This window comes from Chiloscyllium plagiosum, chromosome 9 (assembly GCF_004010195.1).
Source record: "Chiloscyllium plagiosum isolate BGI_BamShark_2017 chromosome 9, ASM401019v2, whole genome shotgun sequence".
Classification (NCBI taxonomy): domain Eukaryota; kingdom Metazoa; phylum Chordata; class Chondrichthyes; order Orectolobiformes; family Hemiscylliidae; genus Chiloscyllium; species Chiloscyllium plagiosum.
In genome coordinates, this window is record NC_057718.1 from 102,608,216 (window position 1) to 102,622,503 (window position 14,288).

Consider the following 14,288-nt stretch of genomic DNA (forward strand, 5'->3'; position numbering starts at 1 on the left):
TAATGCTATTGCAAAACACCTTTGAGCACACTATTATGTTAAAGGTGCTATATAAGTTGTCAGTTAAGTCATAGAATCCCTACAGTGCAGATTAGAGGTCATTTGACTGATCGAGTTTCCCAACAGCATTTCGCTCAGACCAGAGCACCTGGCAGAAACCAGGCAGACTCTGGGAGAACATACAAACTCCATAGTCACCCAAGGCCAGAATTGAACCCGGGTCCGTGGTGCTGAGGCAGCAGTGTTAACCTTTGTGCCACTGTGTTGCCGTAGAAACTATTTTAAAATGAATATTAGCTGAATACTTCAAAAATGTTCAGACACATCTTGAAATTTATATTGTTACTCTTCATGTGGTAGAAAATGCATTTTCCCCCATTATGAATTAATGATCATCTGCTCAAATGTATTTTCAACCCAAAGGTGAAAGTAACTCAAAATTGTCTAGAAGATTCCTAAAGTAAAACCTTTAAAATTGAGTTTTACAGTGTCATGACTGCAACAGCAATTCAAACTATTTTTCTTTTTCAGTTGCTTTCCGCATCTATGACATGGATAAGGATGGGTACATCTCTAATGGAGAGCTTTTCCAGGTGTTGAAGATGATGGTGGGGAACAATCTAAAAGACACTCAGCTACAGCAAATTGTAGACAAAACCATAATTAATGCAGATAAAGATGGAGATGGGAGAATATCTTTTGAAGAGTTTTGTGCAGTAAGTAAATCTGCTTTCTGGATAACAACATGCTGCAGCATTTGCGTACCTCCTTGTCTGAACAATTTGCCAGAACAGAGCATTGCTAAGTTATTAGATTTGTTCTGTTAATAAAAGATAAAATGAGAAGTTTTTAAATATTGACCATTAAATTAGACATGCTTTTATTGATATATGAGACACCTTATCAGGGAAATGTTTTATTAATGTCAAATTTTAATGCTGTTGGGAGTATTGAAATATTTGACTAACTGGATTTAATTTTTTAAAATTCATTTTCCTGCTTGGTCAAGTCATAGCCAAAGCAACCTTGATAAGTATTTGAAGGGGAGCTTACTCCTGGCAGTTTAATTTACAATAGACTTCATTCTCCAGCACCAGTGCTGCTGAAAAATGAAATTATTTATCACTGGGAAAATTTGTGATTGTCTGCGAGGCTTTCCCTTCAATCATGAGATGCATGTAGAGTTAAATCATGATCCAGCCATGTGGAATGATGTTTGAGTACATTCTTTGTGTCTAGGCTTCCTCTCCTTCAAATTCACCATTGCTCCTTGACTGAAATAGTCTTCAGCAATGGCATGTACTCACCTGCTAACATGGTTCCAGGAGTGACTGCCACTGAGAAACAGTCCACAGTTCAATGCTCAGTTAATTGACACAGACTATGCCAGTTCCAGTTTATCATATACTTCATTGCCAGACGATGTAAATACAAATGAGGACAGTAGCTTGGAACAATCCATATACTGAGCATTACTATCCAAATATAGCTGAAAAAGGCCTATACGTTTAGCACATCAGACCTCACAGATGGTGCTTTGGATGCTAAATGGTAGCTTTCCTTAGCAAAAATGGATTCTCCTTCATATGCATTTGTTGATGTTTTTGAACTGAAAATGGATGAGTTAATAGGTCAGTCAGCCATCCTGAACACAAGATGATATCAGCTGTTCAGGGCTAAGCAGGTTAGTTTGAATTTGGTAGCCTTTGAATTCTGGATTGGGTCATTAAGGTGGAGTGGAAAAGGTTGTGGTGTTTGTGACAGAACAAGTAGATTGTGTGGTATTACTGCAACATTCTGATGCAGTTTTCATATGTTGAGCCTAGGTTCCTCAGAACACAGGTTATACTCCAACGGTGGATGCATAGTCAAAATGTGAACGGATGCCATAATGGTTTGCTTTATTAGTTTGATTTTTTTTTTGTATCAGCTGTTTCAAGAGCTGCAACTGAGCCTAGTGCTGCTCTTCCCCTATCCAAATGTGTACACTTGACAGCTGAGGTGTCACTGCACCTAAGTGTATTTATGTTCTCAATCCAGCAGTGCAAACTGTTGCCTTGGCTACTCTTGGCCAGCTCAGCACAGGTGGACTGAGCATTTGCACTAGCCATCGAGAAGCTCAAGTTGTTTTTCAGTCACTATGTTCTGACAGCTGTGCCCACCTGACCTGTTGTAATACATAAATTGCAGATATTCATGACTTTGTACAAAATGTAAGAAATGTTTGTCTTGCAGTATGTTGAAGGTTAGTGCTAAGATGAGGCTCATCTTGCTTGAAACGCAAAAGCAGTGGGATTGAAGAAAATAAAATGGAGGGATATACCTTTTGTTGGTTATATAACTACAGAGTAAGAACCTATAATTCCCAAAATGGGAATTGAACTTTACTCCAGTTATGTGAAACACAATCTTGGCATATTAGAATCTATTTAGTTTGGTGTAGACACATCTATGGCTAATCTGGAATGAGACTTCCTTATTCATATTGTAATATTTTCTGAATTTTGATTTTCTTATTGAAATGATTACAGTGGCAATCCATTATAAAATGGTTCAATATACTGCAATTTTCTTAATGCAGAGGTCTTGCTAAAACAGAAATCTTTTATTCAAATCTTGCTAGTTAAGAATAGGAGTTTTCATATTAACATGCTCTGGTGATATAGCAATTTTAATTTTGGACTCCAATATCTGTTGTTATATGTTTCTGGCTTGTACTATTGATTCTGCTATAATGCATGTTTCTTCAAAGCGAATTGGCTACAACACAATCAAAGAATTTGTAGAATGTGAACTTACCTGTATTGGCTATAATGTGATTATAGTCCCATCGGTTTAAATGGTGCTGGTATTATGTGATTTTCTTAACACAGAATCGCACAGGAATGGAACTATTGTTTTCTATCAGAACAGACTGTATGTATTGATGATTTAAAGAGCCTGTCTCCTAATTATCCAAGATGTTGCATGTTTTGCTGCTCTGTATCGTCCAATGACTGAGGCAAATACTTACCATTTGTACTTTCCCATCCAGGTTGTAGGAGGCCTAGACATCCACAAAAAGATGGTTGTTGATGTGTGACCTCTTTCAAGGCTCTACCCAACACTTCTGCTTTCTTCTCCATTTCTGAAGATCTGCTCAAGATGTCCAGCAATGCTTTCTGTGTATTTAATGGAAGTATTTTCTCTGTGAAGCCACTTTTTCCAACATGAGCCTCAAGCCAACTAAGTGTTATTGAACTTCAATTCTCTCAATAACCCAGTGTAGCACTTTAAAAAGTCTGAAGGACAGCTGTAAAGGAGCATCTCAGTGTGGTGGAGAAGGGGAAGGGGCTGGATTCTTATTTATTTCATTCTCATCTTTTATAACAAGGAAGTATATCTATAGCTTTGTAAATGTAAAAGTAGTAGTTTGGGCTTTAATAAAACTTGATGCAGAGACTTGATTTGAAATAATAAAACAAAAGGTAGTCTACGAAGTGCCAAGCATGGATTACACAAATCATTTTAAGATACTTCTGTCATAACATTGTGTTTTTATTTGCTTTCCCATTATATGTATTTCATGTCTGGTAATAAATTTAAAAATGGTTGAAAAATAGTTTATGTGAACAGGGTTTTTTTCACTGTTCTTGTTTTGGTATGTTGACTTTTGAACATTTTTGCTTCTGGTCACAATTATTTACATTTTGTTAATGAATGTTCCATATTTTGGGTTCCTTTATTAGGAACTGTCTCTTTAGTTAGTTCCTCTTGGTAACTACTCCAGCATATTGTAGATGCCAAGGCTTCAAAGTAAAATGGCAGGATAATTATGGTATGTTCTTGTGTACTGTTGTGGTAAGTTGGTGAGTAAGACACTTTATCAGAATTCATTGTTTTTGAAGTCTCACCAGATTTAAACTACACTTTGACCTTGCAGGGACATGTTTCAGAACAAAATATCCCAATTACACTCAAACTTTTTAAAAAAGATGCAGTTCTGTTCATTTCAGTATTTGGACGGGAAATTTAATAATCTGCATCTGTTAATGTGGTCTTTTGTTCAGGAGAAAACTTTACATTCAAAGTTAGTTAGTTATACCTCCTGGTTATCCTCTTGTCACATGTGAAGTTGTAATTTTTTTAAAGTTTTTGAAATTATTCTTCCTTGTCTGATTGCAGTTTGTTCAAGTGCAATACGATGCGCTGTATTTAGAGTTCCTTTTCCCTCAAACTATCCCCTTGGCTTTCTAGGATAGGTTATTAAGGAAAAAACAAAACTTACACCAAGAATACTTTCTATAATTGATGTAATCCAGTCTCTTCATTTTAAAATCTGTTATGGGGAAAAGGGAAGCAGTCAAAACTGCTTTGTGCTAAGATCAAATCATTCATGTAGCTCTCTCCCATTGCTGTTCCTTCAGCTAAGTGCTGCACACTGCTGGGCTCTGACTTTGTGTGAGAGATCCAGGTGCTTGGTGTCCTTGCATGATTAACTTTTGCATGTAGATTGAAATATTCCTCGTTTACATAAATTGCAATGTTCATATAAAAGTTGCCAAATGTTGGTAAATGTTGAAGAAAAAGAACTCCACTAACTATACTCTTTCTTCCTCTGGATCAGTGCATGGTTCGTAATCATAGCCAGTTCTATCTGCTCCACTGTCAATTGCCATGTGCTCTGTTTCAAGGGGAATCTAGTCTTCTGTGAATTTACTTGTACATAAGTATTTGTTAGTCATGGAGGGAATGCTCTTTCCCACTGCTTGTGCATAAGTTGACTGCAGTCCAACGTAGAGCACACATCTTTTTCCTTATGTGGGAATGTTTTTAGTTTGTGTAGGGGGGAGAAAAAACAGTTAAATGTTGAATGTTGAGTTTTCTTCTCTGCATGTTGCATCATATGCTGTGGGATTATTGGAACCTTCATCTGTAAGTACATTGAAAATAAAATATTTGAACCTTCTTTGTCTGATTAGCTTACTTTTGAGGGAGAGTAGTTCTGTTAAACTTGGTTAATATTGAGTCTGGTATGACTTAGACCAGTTCTGCCAAAGAATTAATCATAATGTCAAGTCTACTGTTACACTGACTTGCTGAGTTTTTCAACATTTACTGGAAATTTAAAGGATATCTTTCCCTGGAAACCTTGTCCATTCCTAACTTGAACCAAGCCTTGCTTCATCTACTGTAGTTTGCAGTAGACTGAGGTCTTATGCCTGAGCAAAGTCATCTTGTAACATTAAGCTCTAGTACATACATCTGAAATTGTCTTAACAAAAACAAAAGATGCAGCCAAGAAAAAATGGATGTCGAATGCTGTTCCAAATCACACCTATGAAAGTACCTACAAAAGTTTAATTTCTTAGCAATCAAGCAGTTATGATCATGGTAACTGATAACAAGCTGTGCAAAGTAGAACAATTTATTTCTGTTCAATCCTGACTTGTAAATGCCAGTACACTAGGGGAAAATATTCTGTAAAATAAATAGGTATTAAAGAAAAATACTCCCAAATCAGTTCCTTAATTTGTTGTGCATTGAGATCACTGTACACGAATTGCATAATCAGAAGCGTTCTGCTGCTCTGTTTGCTACTGCTCGGATATTGCCATAAACTTTCGATGGAGGGCTCCCTGTAATTAAAAGTGATTAGATTAAATCAGACAGCTACAGTGACAGGATTGAATACAAAACATAAGTGTTGGCATTCACATTATGCAAAGATGTTTTACTGAAGTGAACCTGAACCTAACTGCTTGGTATGAGAGTAAACCTCTAAAGGTCACCTGTTCAGCCTCTCCCTATAGCTCAAATCCTCCAACTGTGGCAACATCCTTGCAAATCTTTACTGAACCCTTTCAAGTTTCACAACATCCTTCCAATAGGAAGGAGAACAGAATTACATGCAATATTCCAACACTGGCCTAACCAATGTCCTATACAGCTGCAACATGACTCCTGTACTCTGACCATTAAAAGACAACATGCCACCTTCACTTTCAAGGTCTTTGTTCAGCAACACTGCCTTAGACCTTTAAGTATGCTTTCCCAAAATGCAGCACCTCACATTGGTCCATCTGATCAAGATTCCATTGTAATTGGAGATAACCTTTGCTGTCATCTGCAAACTTACTAACTATACCTCTTATGCTCACATCCAAAACATTTATATAGTGAAAACTAGTGGACCCAGCACTGATCCTTGTAGCATTCCACTGGTCACAGGCCTCCAGTCTGAAAAACAACCCTCCACCACCCTCTGTCTTCTACCTTTGAGTCAGTTCTGTATCCAAATGGCTTGTTCTCCATATTCCACGAGATCTCACCTTGCTAATCAGTCTCCCATGGGGAACCTTGTCGAACACCTTACTGAAGTCCATATAGATCACATCTACACATCAATCCTCAGGTTTTTTTTTGAAGTAACAATCAAGTTTGAGATGATTTCCCACGCAAAGCCCTGTTGACTATCCCGAAATCAGTCCTTGCCTTTCCAAATACATGTACATCCTGTCCCTCAGGATTCCCTCCAACGTCAGGCTCACCGGTCTGTAGTTCCCTGGCTAGTCCTTACCACCTTTCTTAAACAATGGCACCACGTTAGCCAACCTCCAGTCTTCTGGCATCTCACCTGTGACTATTGATCAAAGTAATGCTGGATAAACTCCATGTATAGTCTTACTGAAATAAGGCTAGGCAGCAAAGGAGTTGCTAATATGAATTTGGTTTCCCAGCAAAAAAGTATTCTGCTTTTATTGATGACTTTGCTCAGAATATTCAGGTTTTCATTCTTACCATAAAGATAAGAGCAGAAATTGGGCCATATACCCATCGTCTGCTCTGCCATTCAATCATGGCTGATTTGTTTCTCTACTCCATTCTCCCACTTTCTCCCTGTAACACTTGGTTCTTGAGTACCTTTCTATCTGTCTTAAATATACTCAATGACCTGGCCTCCATAGCCTTGACAACTGGGAACACTTATTCACCCTACAAATGACCAGTTTTTTTTCCTAAAGATATTAGAGGCTTCTGAGAAACTAGTGTATTCCAGTTATGGTCCAGTAGTCAACTTAATCAAAGCAAAACACAAAAACAGACACTTTAGAATATGATCATGCAACAGGAAATAAACTTTTTTTCCCCCAAATTGTTTACTGCTGACAGGATGTTACTTTTTAAAAGGAATTCCATGCATTTGTTGCTAGTTTCCAAATGCTTGCAGATTAAGATCACTACCGTACCTAGGATAAGGTTGCAGATTGCTGTCCGAGCCATCTTAATATTCTGAAAAGAACCAAGGATGTGGACTTTCCTATTAAAACAATAATTCACACAACACATCATACTTCTTGGAAGTCAGCTCCATGTTCAACTCAACATATTAGTCTCCAGCTATATTTAGCATTCTAAAAAAAATACAAGTGAATAAGGGGGTTGCTAATAAGAATGAAAAGCATGTAGTATATTTCAAACCACTGTCTCGTAAGAGGTCTTCAGAGAAAAACAAACTTAGATCGCATTTCCAAGAAACCAGCATTGAAATATACTGTCTATTCTTCAGTCACGTATTTACACTTCCTTATAGTCTAGCATTACTGTATTGTAGTATCAAATACAATACAGTTTAATAATTCATCTGCTCCAGTCCTCGTTCTTGCATATCCAAATTAGTCATGGTGTACATTTTTAAAAAGGATGTTTCATAGCACAGTACAAGCCTTTGATATTGTTCCAACTTTGTATCCTATTCTAAGATCAAACTAACCTATATACCTTTCATTTTACTATGTGCCTATCCAAGAGTTGCTTAAATGTCCCTAACTCCACTACACTACCACCACTGGCATTCCATGCACCCACTACGTGGTGTAAAGAATCGACCTCTGACATTTCCCCTCAATGTTCCTCCAATCACCTTAAAATTATGCCCCCTTATGATAGACTCTTTCCCCAGGGCAGAAATGGCTGACTATTCACTATTTATGTCTCATCATCCCGGTCACCTCTCGCCTTAGCTCTCTCAACCTTTCTTCATAAGACATGCCCTCTAGTCCAGGCAGCATCCTGGTACATCTTCTCTGCCCCCTCTCTAAAGGTTCCACATCCTTCCTATAATGTAGTAACCAGAACTGAACAATATTCCAAGTGTGGTCGCAACAGGGCTCTATACAGCTGCAGCATAACCTCACGGCTCTGAAACTCAACCCCCTGCTAATGAAAGTCAACATATCATATGCCTTCTTAACATCCCTATCAACTTGGGTGGCAACCTTGAGGGATCTATCGATATGGACTCCAAGATCCATCTGTTCCTCCATACTGCCAAGAATCTTGCCTTTAACTCTATTCAAATTTCACCTTCCAAAATGAATCACTTCACACCTTTCCTGGTTGAACTCCATCTGCCACTTATCAGTCCAGTTCTGCATCCTGTTAAATGTCCCAATGCAACCTACAACAGTCCTCCACAACTCCACCAACTTTTGTGTCATCAGCAAACTTACTAACCCATCCAAATCATTTATAAAAATCATAAAGAGATCCCAGAACAGAATCCTGTGGAACACCAGGCTGAATACTTTCCATCTACTACCACCCTGTCTTCTAAGGGCCAGCCAATTCTGTATTCAGACAGCCAAATTTTCCTGTCAAAGATCATTGCCAAAGGTACAGCAATCTCTTCCCTCACCACCTGTAGTAACCTTGGGTATGTCCCTTCTTTTGCTTGTGAAAATAGTGGAATTTGCACAATTGGCAAGTTGAAGACTGGTTTTGATTAGCTTCCAACATCACAATGCTAACATATCCTTATATTTCAACCAGTGTGCCACTATGGATTTCTTAACTTGGCCAAGGTACAACAGAAATGAAATACTTGTAATTACTTATTATGCATTTTCCAGAGGTGATTCATCACAATCCAAAATGCAGGATGTCTCCCAGCTAAGACAAAACACACTGCATCACTTGATTTCACCAGCAAGAACATTAAGGAAATGGTACAGCAAACCTGGTTTTAACTGGCACCCTCGATAAACCAGCAAAAATTATACACCTGAAATACCAAAATGTTTACTGTAGTATTGCAACCTCTGCAATGTCTGAGTAGTCAATTGAAGGTGCTAGTGAGAAGGCTCTCTGCCGGCACAGATGCATTATTATCTAAGTGATTTATGTTGCAAATAAAGCACAACAGCGATGGGTCTACCCTGCATTAGGTTTCTATTAGCCTGTGTTTTTACATCAATTATGAGGACTTGATCAACTGGTCGCATAGGTGCTGGTTAATAAAACATTTACTTGATGTTTTAGCTTTTAATGCTAATCCCACACGGAGAAAATTAAAAAGCAAGATGATTGTATACTTACGAGTCAGCAAGAACTACTCTTGTTCTTGTTACATTCTCTATTGTAAATTTAGTTTTTCCTCCTTTACCAGCTATTCGTCCTATTGCCCTGGAAAGGTGGTCACCTTTTAATGGTTTCACTGGAGGAAGAAATCAAGTCTGAATTGTTGTCTCTATTTATACTTTCAAACTTAATGCATAACCAGATAAAAAGTTTAGATGTTGAGAATTGATTATTCCTATTTGAAAGGAAGTTAGGCTTCCCGAGATTTCCCCCAACTGTCATAAAACAAATTCCACCTTCCATTGGTAGTATTGCCTGTGGAGCTGAACTGCTACTAAAACACATCGCTATACATTTGTCACTTCCAGATTTGAGTGACCCTAGTCTGCCATCCTCTGTACACTTCAAATTATCTAAAATCATTCATTTAAAAACCAAATTTTTCCCATCAATTTCAATTTAAAAGATGTTCCTCATTTTTATGACTATGCATTACAGCCTCACAAAGCTCTTCCAGCCTTACTATTGGCTCCTTGCATTCCCCAGTACATCCAAAAAACTGCATTCCTTCAAAATAGCGTTCAGCACCAACAATTCTTCACTCAATTGCAACTTTGTGCATTAAATCAATCGCCTCCCACCACATACTTCTCCACATCTTTCATTATTTTAAGATCTTTCCTAAACCTACTTCTAGCCCTCCAAAATTTCTTTGTAAGTCAATTTATGACTATTTATACCCTTGAACCTTTCGGGATGTTAATATAAATATATAATGGAGTTCCAGCAATGCCTGACAGAACCAAGTTAACAAGCCATAACTTTATCACAGTCAAAATCAATTTTGATACCGATGAAACAACAGCCATAATAAACTCACCATCTGTAATGTCAAATGTTTCTAGGAATAGGTCATCCAACCGAATTAATGCTAAGGCATCCTATATAAATAGATAAAATAAGTGAATTTTATGCACTGCAAGTTTAACAATTAAAAAATGCATAACTAGAGATTGAATTTCCTGAGTAAGATGCTAAATCAAGATTCAATTTGCCTATTCCACTTGCACAAGATTGAATGTCTCTGTTCTAGCACACTATAGATTTGTGTCTCCATTTTTCATGGGATCGGAGTATCACTGGCTAGGCCTGTAGTTACTGCCCATTTATGATGGTCTTTCAACAAAGAATAGTTAAGAATTAACCACACTGTTGTGGATCCGAGTGACATTATCTCTACTGCTACTGAAACCCATCTCCACAGTTATATCACTTTCAGGCTTGGAGTGACCAGTATCATTAATAAACCAGATAGATTGTTGCAACAACTGATGGCAATAATCAATGTCACCATTAGCAAGAGTAGTTTCATATTCTTAATTAACTGAATTTAGACTCCTCCCACTGCTGTGGTAGGATCTGAACATATCGCATTACCTTGTGCTAGTCGACTGACATTGCCAGTATGCCACCATCTTCCCACAAGATGGAATAAACATGAAACCTTGTTTTGCATTCTGCTGGACAAAGAATGCATTAAACCATTTCCTGTTAAGGGTCCAATTTTGTGGATAAATGTTAAACTGCACCATTAGAACTTTTAGTTTCACAAAAAATCCTGAATTGTATCTTTATAAGGCTTTCCTTAAGTTTAGATGTCTAGGCCTTCACAATTCTTAACTGTTCCCTTCTGCTTCTCATTGCAGATCAGTTACTAATACAACACCTAGTGTCATAGAATTCCTAGTGTGGAAACAGGCCACTTGGCCCAACAACGCTCTGAAGAGTAACCCACCCAGACCTATTCCCCTACCCTATTACTCTATGTTTCCCCTGACTAATGCACCTAACCCACACACCTTTAGCATGGCCAATCTACCTAACCTGCACATCTTTGGACTGTGGGAAGAAACCTCAGCACCCAGGGGAAACCCACACAGACATCACCCACAGTTGGAATCGATCCCGGGTCCCTGACTCTGAGGCAGCAGTGCTAACCACTAAGCCACCCCCGTGTTAATGCGATTGATCATTATAGAATTTCAACAAACCTCGATACTTTAAAGGATAATAAAACTATAATGGCACGAAAGCCAAATACAGGGCAACCTTAATTGTCTGAACACCATGGGCGGGGAGTATTTCATTCAGATAACTGATCAATGCAAGGTTTGGATAAGTTAGATAAAATTAGTTATGGGATGTAGATGCTGCTGACTATTAATGCTTGGAGGACAGTTAAGAGTCAACCACTGCTGTGGTTCATATTTATACAGACCCTCCTTAAGAGGCATTCGTAAACCAGGTGAATTTTTTAATGACAATCAACAGAGGTTACATGGGAGCCATTAGCTTCTTAAGCCAGATTGTAACTGAATTTAAATGTCACTATCTACCATAGTCAGACTTAAATGCATACCCTCAGAACACAACTGCTGGGGTTCTGGATTACTAGTCCAGTGGTAACACCATGACACCATCGCTTCTTCTGACTGAACAACATTCAACCTCTATTCTAAACAAGTACTGTTTCAAAACATTGGTATTTATTGGTAATTGAAGAGGAGTACATGTTACTTCACTGCAAGATATTTAGCATTAACCACCCTCAGTGCATGAACTCACCTCCACTTGGAATCCAAGAACAAAAGCCTTTACAAAGTCTGCAGCCTTCGTCAACGCACCTATATCTTGTGTGTCTTTACAAGTCTGGCAAAGAATTGCACAAATACTTTTACAGAACAGCTATGGATGTCAAGCACTCAGGTTCGCTAGTACCTTAATGAATAATATCAAAACAAGCACAGAACAAAGATTACAAAACAGCAGCAAATGATAAATAGTCAGTAGATCAGAGAGAATTTGTGGAGCGAAAGAATGTGACATTTCTGCCAGAATCTGCACAGGCATAAAGTCCATTCTTTTCCATAGATGATGCAAGACTTGCTGAGCATGCTTTTAATTTAATGTTCCCAGCATTTGTCATGTGATGCTTTTGTAAAGGTTATGACATCATCTGTTCAAAGGTTATCATGTACCATTGACCAAAAACAAACCAAACCAGATTGAATGTATAACACACTACCACCTGGAATCAGCCCAGGCGTCTAGATCCATAGTGAAATTGATTAAACCACATGATGAGACAGACTAGGTCTCTGCTCAATTCAAAGCAGGTGTAATACAATTTCCCTTAACAGCATAAGGAAGAAGAGCAGGAGTGGACTAGCAGTCCCTCGGGACTGCTCCACCATTCATCAGGTGGATGGCTGATCTGACATTCTTCACGTCCACTTTCCTGTATTTTGTACATAACCTTTGGTTCCCCAAATGACCAAGAATCTATTTGAGTTGGATGGAGGCTTGCTCGCTGAACTGGAAGGTTTGTTTTCTAACATTTTGTCACTATACTAGGTCACATCAGTGAGCCTCCAGTGAAGTGCTAGTGGATATCCCGCTTTCGATTTGTGTTTAGGTTTCTTTGGGTGGTTGATCTCATTTCTAGCCTTTTCCTCAGAGAAGGCAGATGGGGTCAAAAATTAATGTGCTTGTTGATAGAGTGCTGGCTGGATTGCCATACTTCAAGGAATTCTTGTGTGTGTGTGTTTGGTTTATCCCAGGATGGATGTGTTGTCTCAAAGTATGGATTTGGACCCGAATTACCTTGCTCTGAGAAAAAAGGACCAGAAATGACATCACCCACCCAAAGAAAATCTAAACACAAATAGAAAGCAGGACATAGCACTGACGACGTTACCTTATATGATGACAAAACATTGGAAAACAAACATTCCAGCTCAGCGAGCAAACTTACATCGAGAACCTCAACCTGAGCTACAAATCTTCCCAAAAATCACTAATCTATCACAACCTTAAACATAAATAAGGACTCAGCCCCCACAGTTCTGTGACACGGAGTCCCAAGGACTCAAATCTCAAGAAATTCTTCCTTATCAGACACTAGGCCCTCTGGTCCTAAAAGTGAGTCAGTTATACTGCAAAGGACTGGAGTGCATTTATAAATAATTTACATTAGAAATCCTTTAACATTAAGAATTAGATTCTGGTCTTGAAACCAAGGTGAGTGGTTTGGTTCTGGAATACATTGCTCAGATGTGACAGAAATTAATTCAACTGTGGCTTTCAAAACAGCACAGGATAATTACTTTAAGAAATATGGACGGCTACCGGGAAAAAGGTGAGGAACAACATGAGGTGTGCTGTTAAGATGGGCCAAATGGTCTGTTTCAGTGCTACCATTCTGTTATAGAAAAGCCTATCTATGCAAAACCAGGTTTATAGAAAGGAAATGGATCCATTCTAGCCCCTGCCCTGAACAAAACACCTAAATCAGGAGCTGGTACAGCCCTTCATGTCACTGACACATTTTATTTCCTTTTGTAAGTACAGATCCCAGTGTAATTACCTTGATTTCAACATTTCTGGTTTTCAGGTTAAATCTCACTTGGAGCTGCAAGTGTTCAACAATTGGGGTGAAGATTTTCAACCAGTTTTCTTTCAAAGGTGTATATCTGTGTGCAGGTACAGCTACTTTGCGAATTTCATCCTTGCCATCCTAAAAGAAAAATGGATATCACTCAGGATTAATGTAAACTTAGAAAAGCACCATGTCATCCCTTTAATGGATCAGTAGAAAGACAATAAGATAGAGGAGCAGAATAAGAACATTTGGCCTATTGAGTTTGTTGTGCCATTTGATCACACCTGAGGCATTTCTCAACCACATTCTCCTGCCTACTGTCTGAAATCCTTGACCCCTTAACAATCAAGAACAGTGGAGGCGTCTATTGAGTTTGTTGTGCCATTTGATCACACCTGAGGCATTTCTCAACCACATTCTCCTGCCTACTGTCTGAAATCCTTGACCCCTTAACAATCAAGAACAGTGGAGGCGTGGGGGGGCGGGGAATTGGGGTTGGGGGGGGAGG

General features: G+C 38.5%; 2 protein-coding genes across 5 annotated transcripts in view; one reads left to right on the forward strand and one right to left on the reverse strand.

Annotated features, from left to right (window-relative positions):
* LOC122553113 (calcineurin subunit B type 1) overlaps positions 1 to 4,948 on the forward strand; it is a 69,901-nt gene extending 64,953 nt beyond the window's left edge. For all 3 annotated transcript variants that reach the window (XM_043696664.1, XM_043696663.1, XM_043696665.1), the window contains 2 exons: positions 532 to 716; positions 3,035 to 4,948. In XM_043696664.1, the coding sequence (XP_043552599.1) occupies positions 532 to 716; positions 3,035 to 3,082 (233 nt within the window). In that variant the 3' untranslated portion in view covers positions 3,083 to 4,948. The remainder of the gene's footprint in view (positions 1 to 531; positions 717 to 3,034) is intronic.
* Positions 4,949 to 5,391: 443 nt separating this feature from the next.
* Positions 5,392 to 14,288, reverse strand: part of pno1 (partner of NOB1 homolog) — a 10,649-nt gene continuing 1,752 nt past the window's right edge. For both annotated transcript variants that reach the window (XM_043696661.1, XM_043696662.1), the window contains 6 exons: positions 13,766 to 13,915; positions 11,965 to 12,048; positions 10,220 to 10,280; positions 9,358 to 9,475; positions 7,230 to 7,300; positions 5,392 to 5,618 (listed from right to left, as the gene is read on the reverse strand). In XM_043696661.1, coding sequence (XP_043552596.1) covers positions 5,551 to 5,618; positions 7,230 to 7,300; positions 9,358 to 9,475; positions 10,220 to 10,280; positions 11,965 to 12,048; positions 13,766 to 13,915 — 552 coding nt within the window. In that variant the 3' untranslated portion in view covers positions 5,392 to 5,550. The remainder of the gene's footprint in view (positions 5,619 to 7,229; positions 7,301 to 9,357; positions 9,476 to 10,219; positions 10,281 to 11,964; positions 12,049 to 13,765; positions 13,916 to 14,288) is intronic.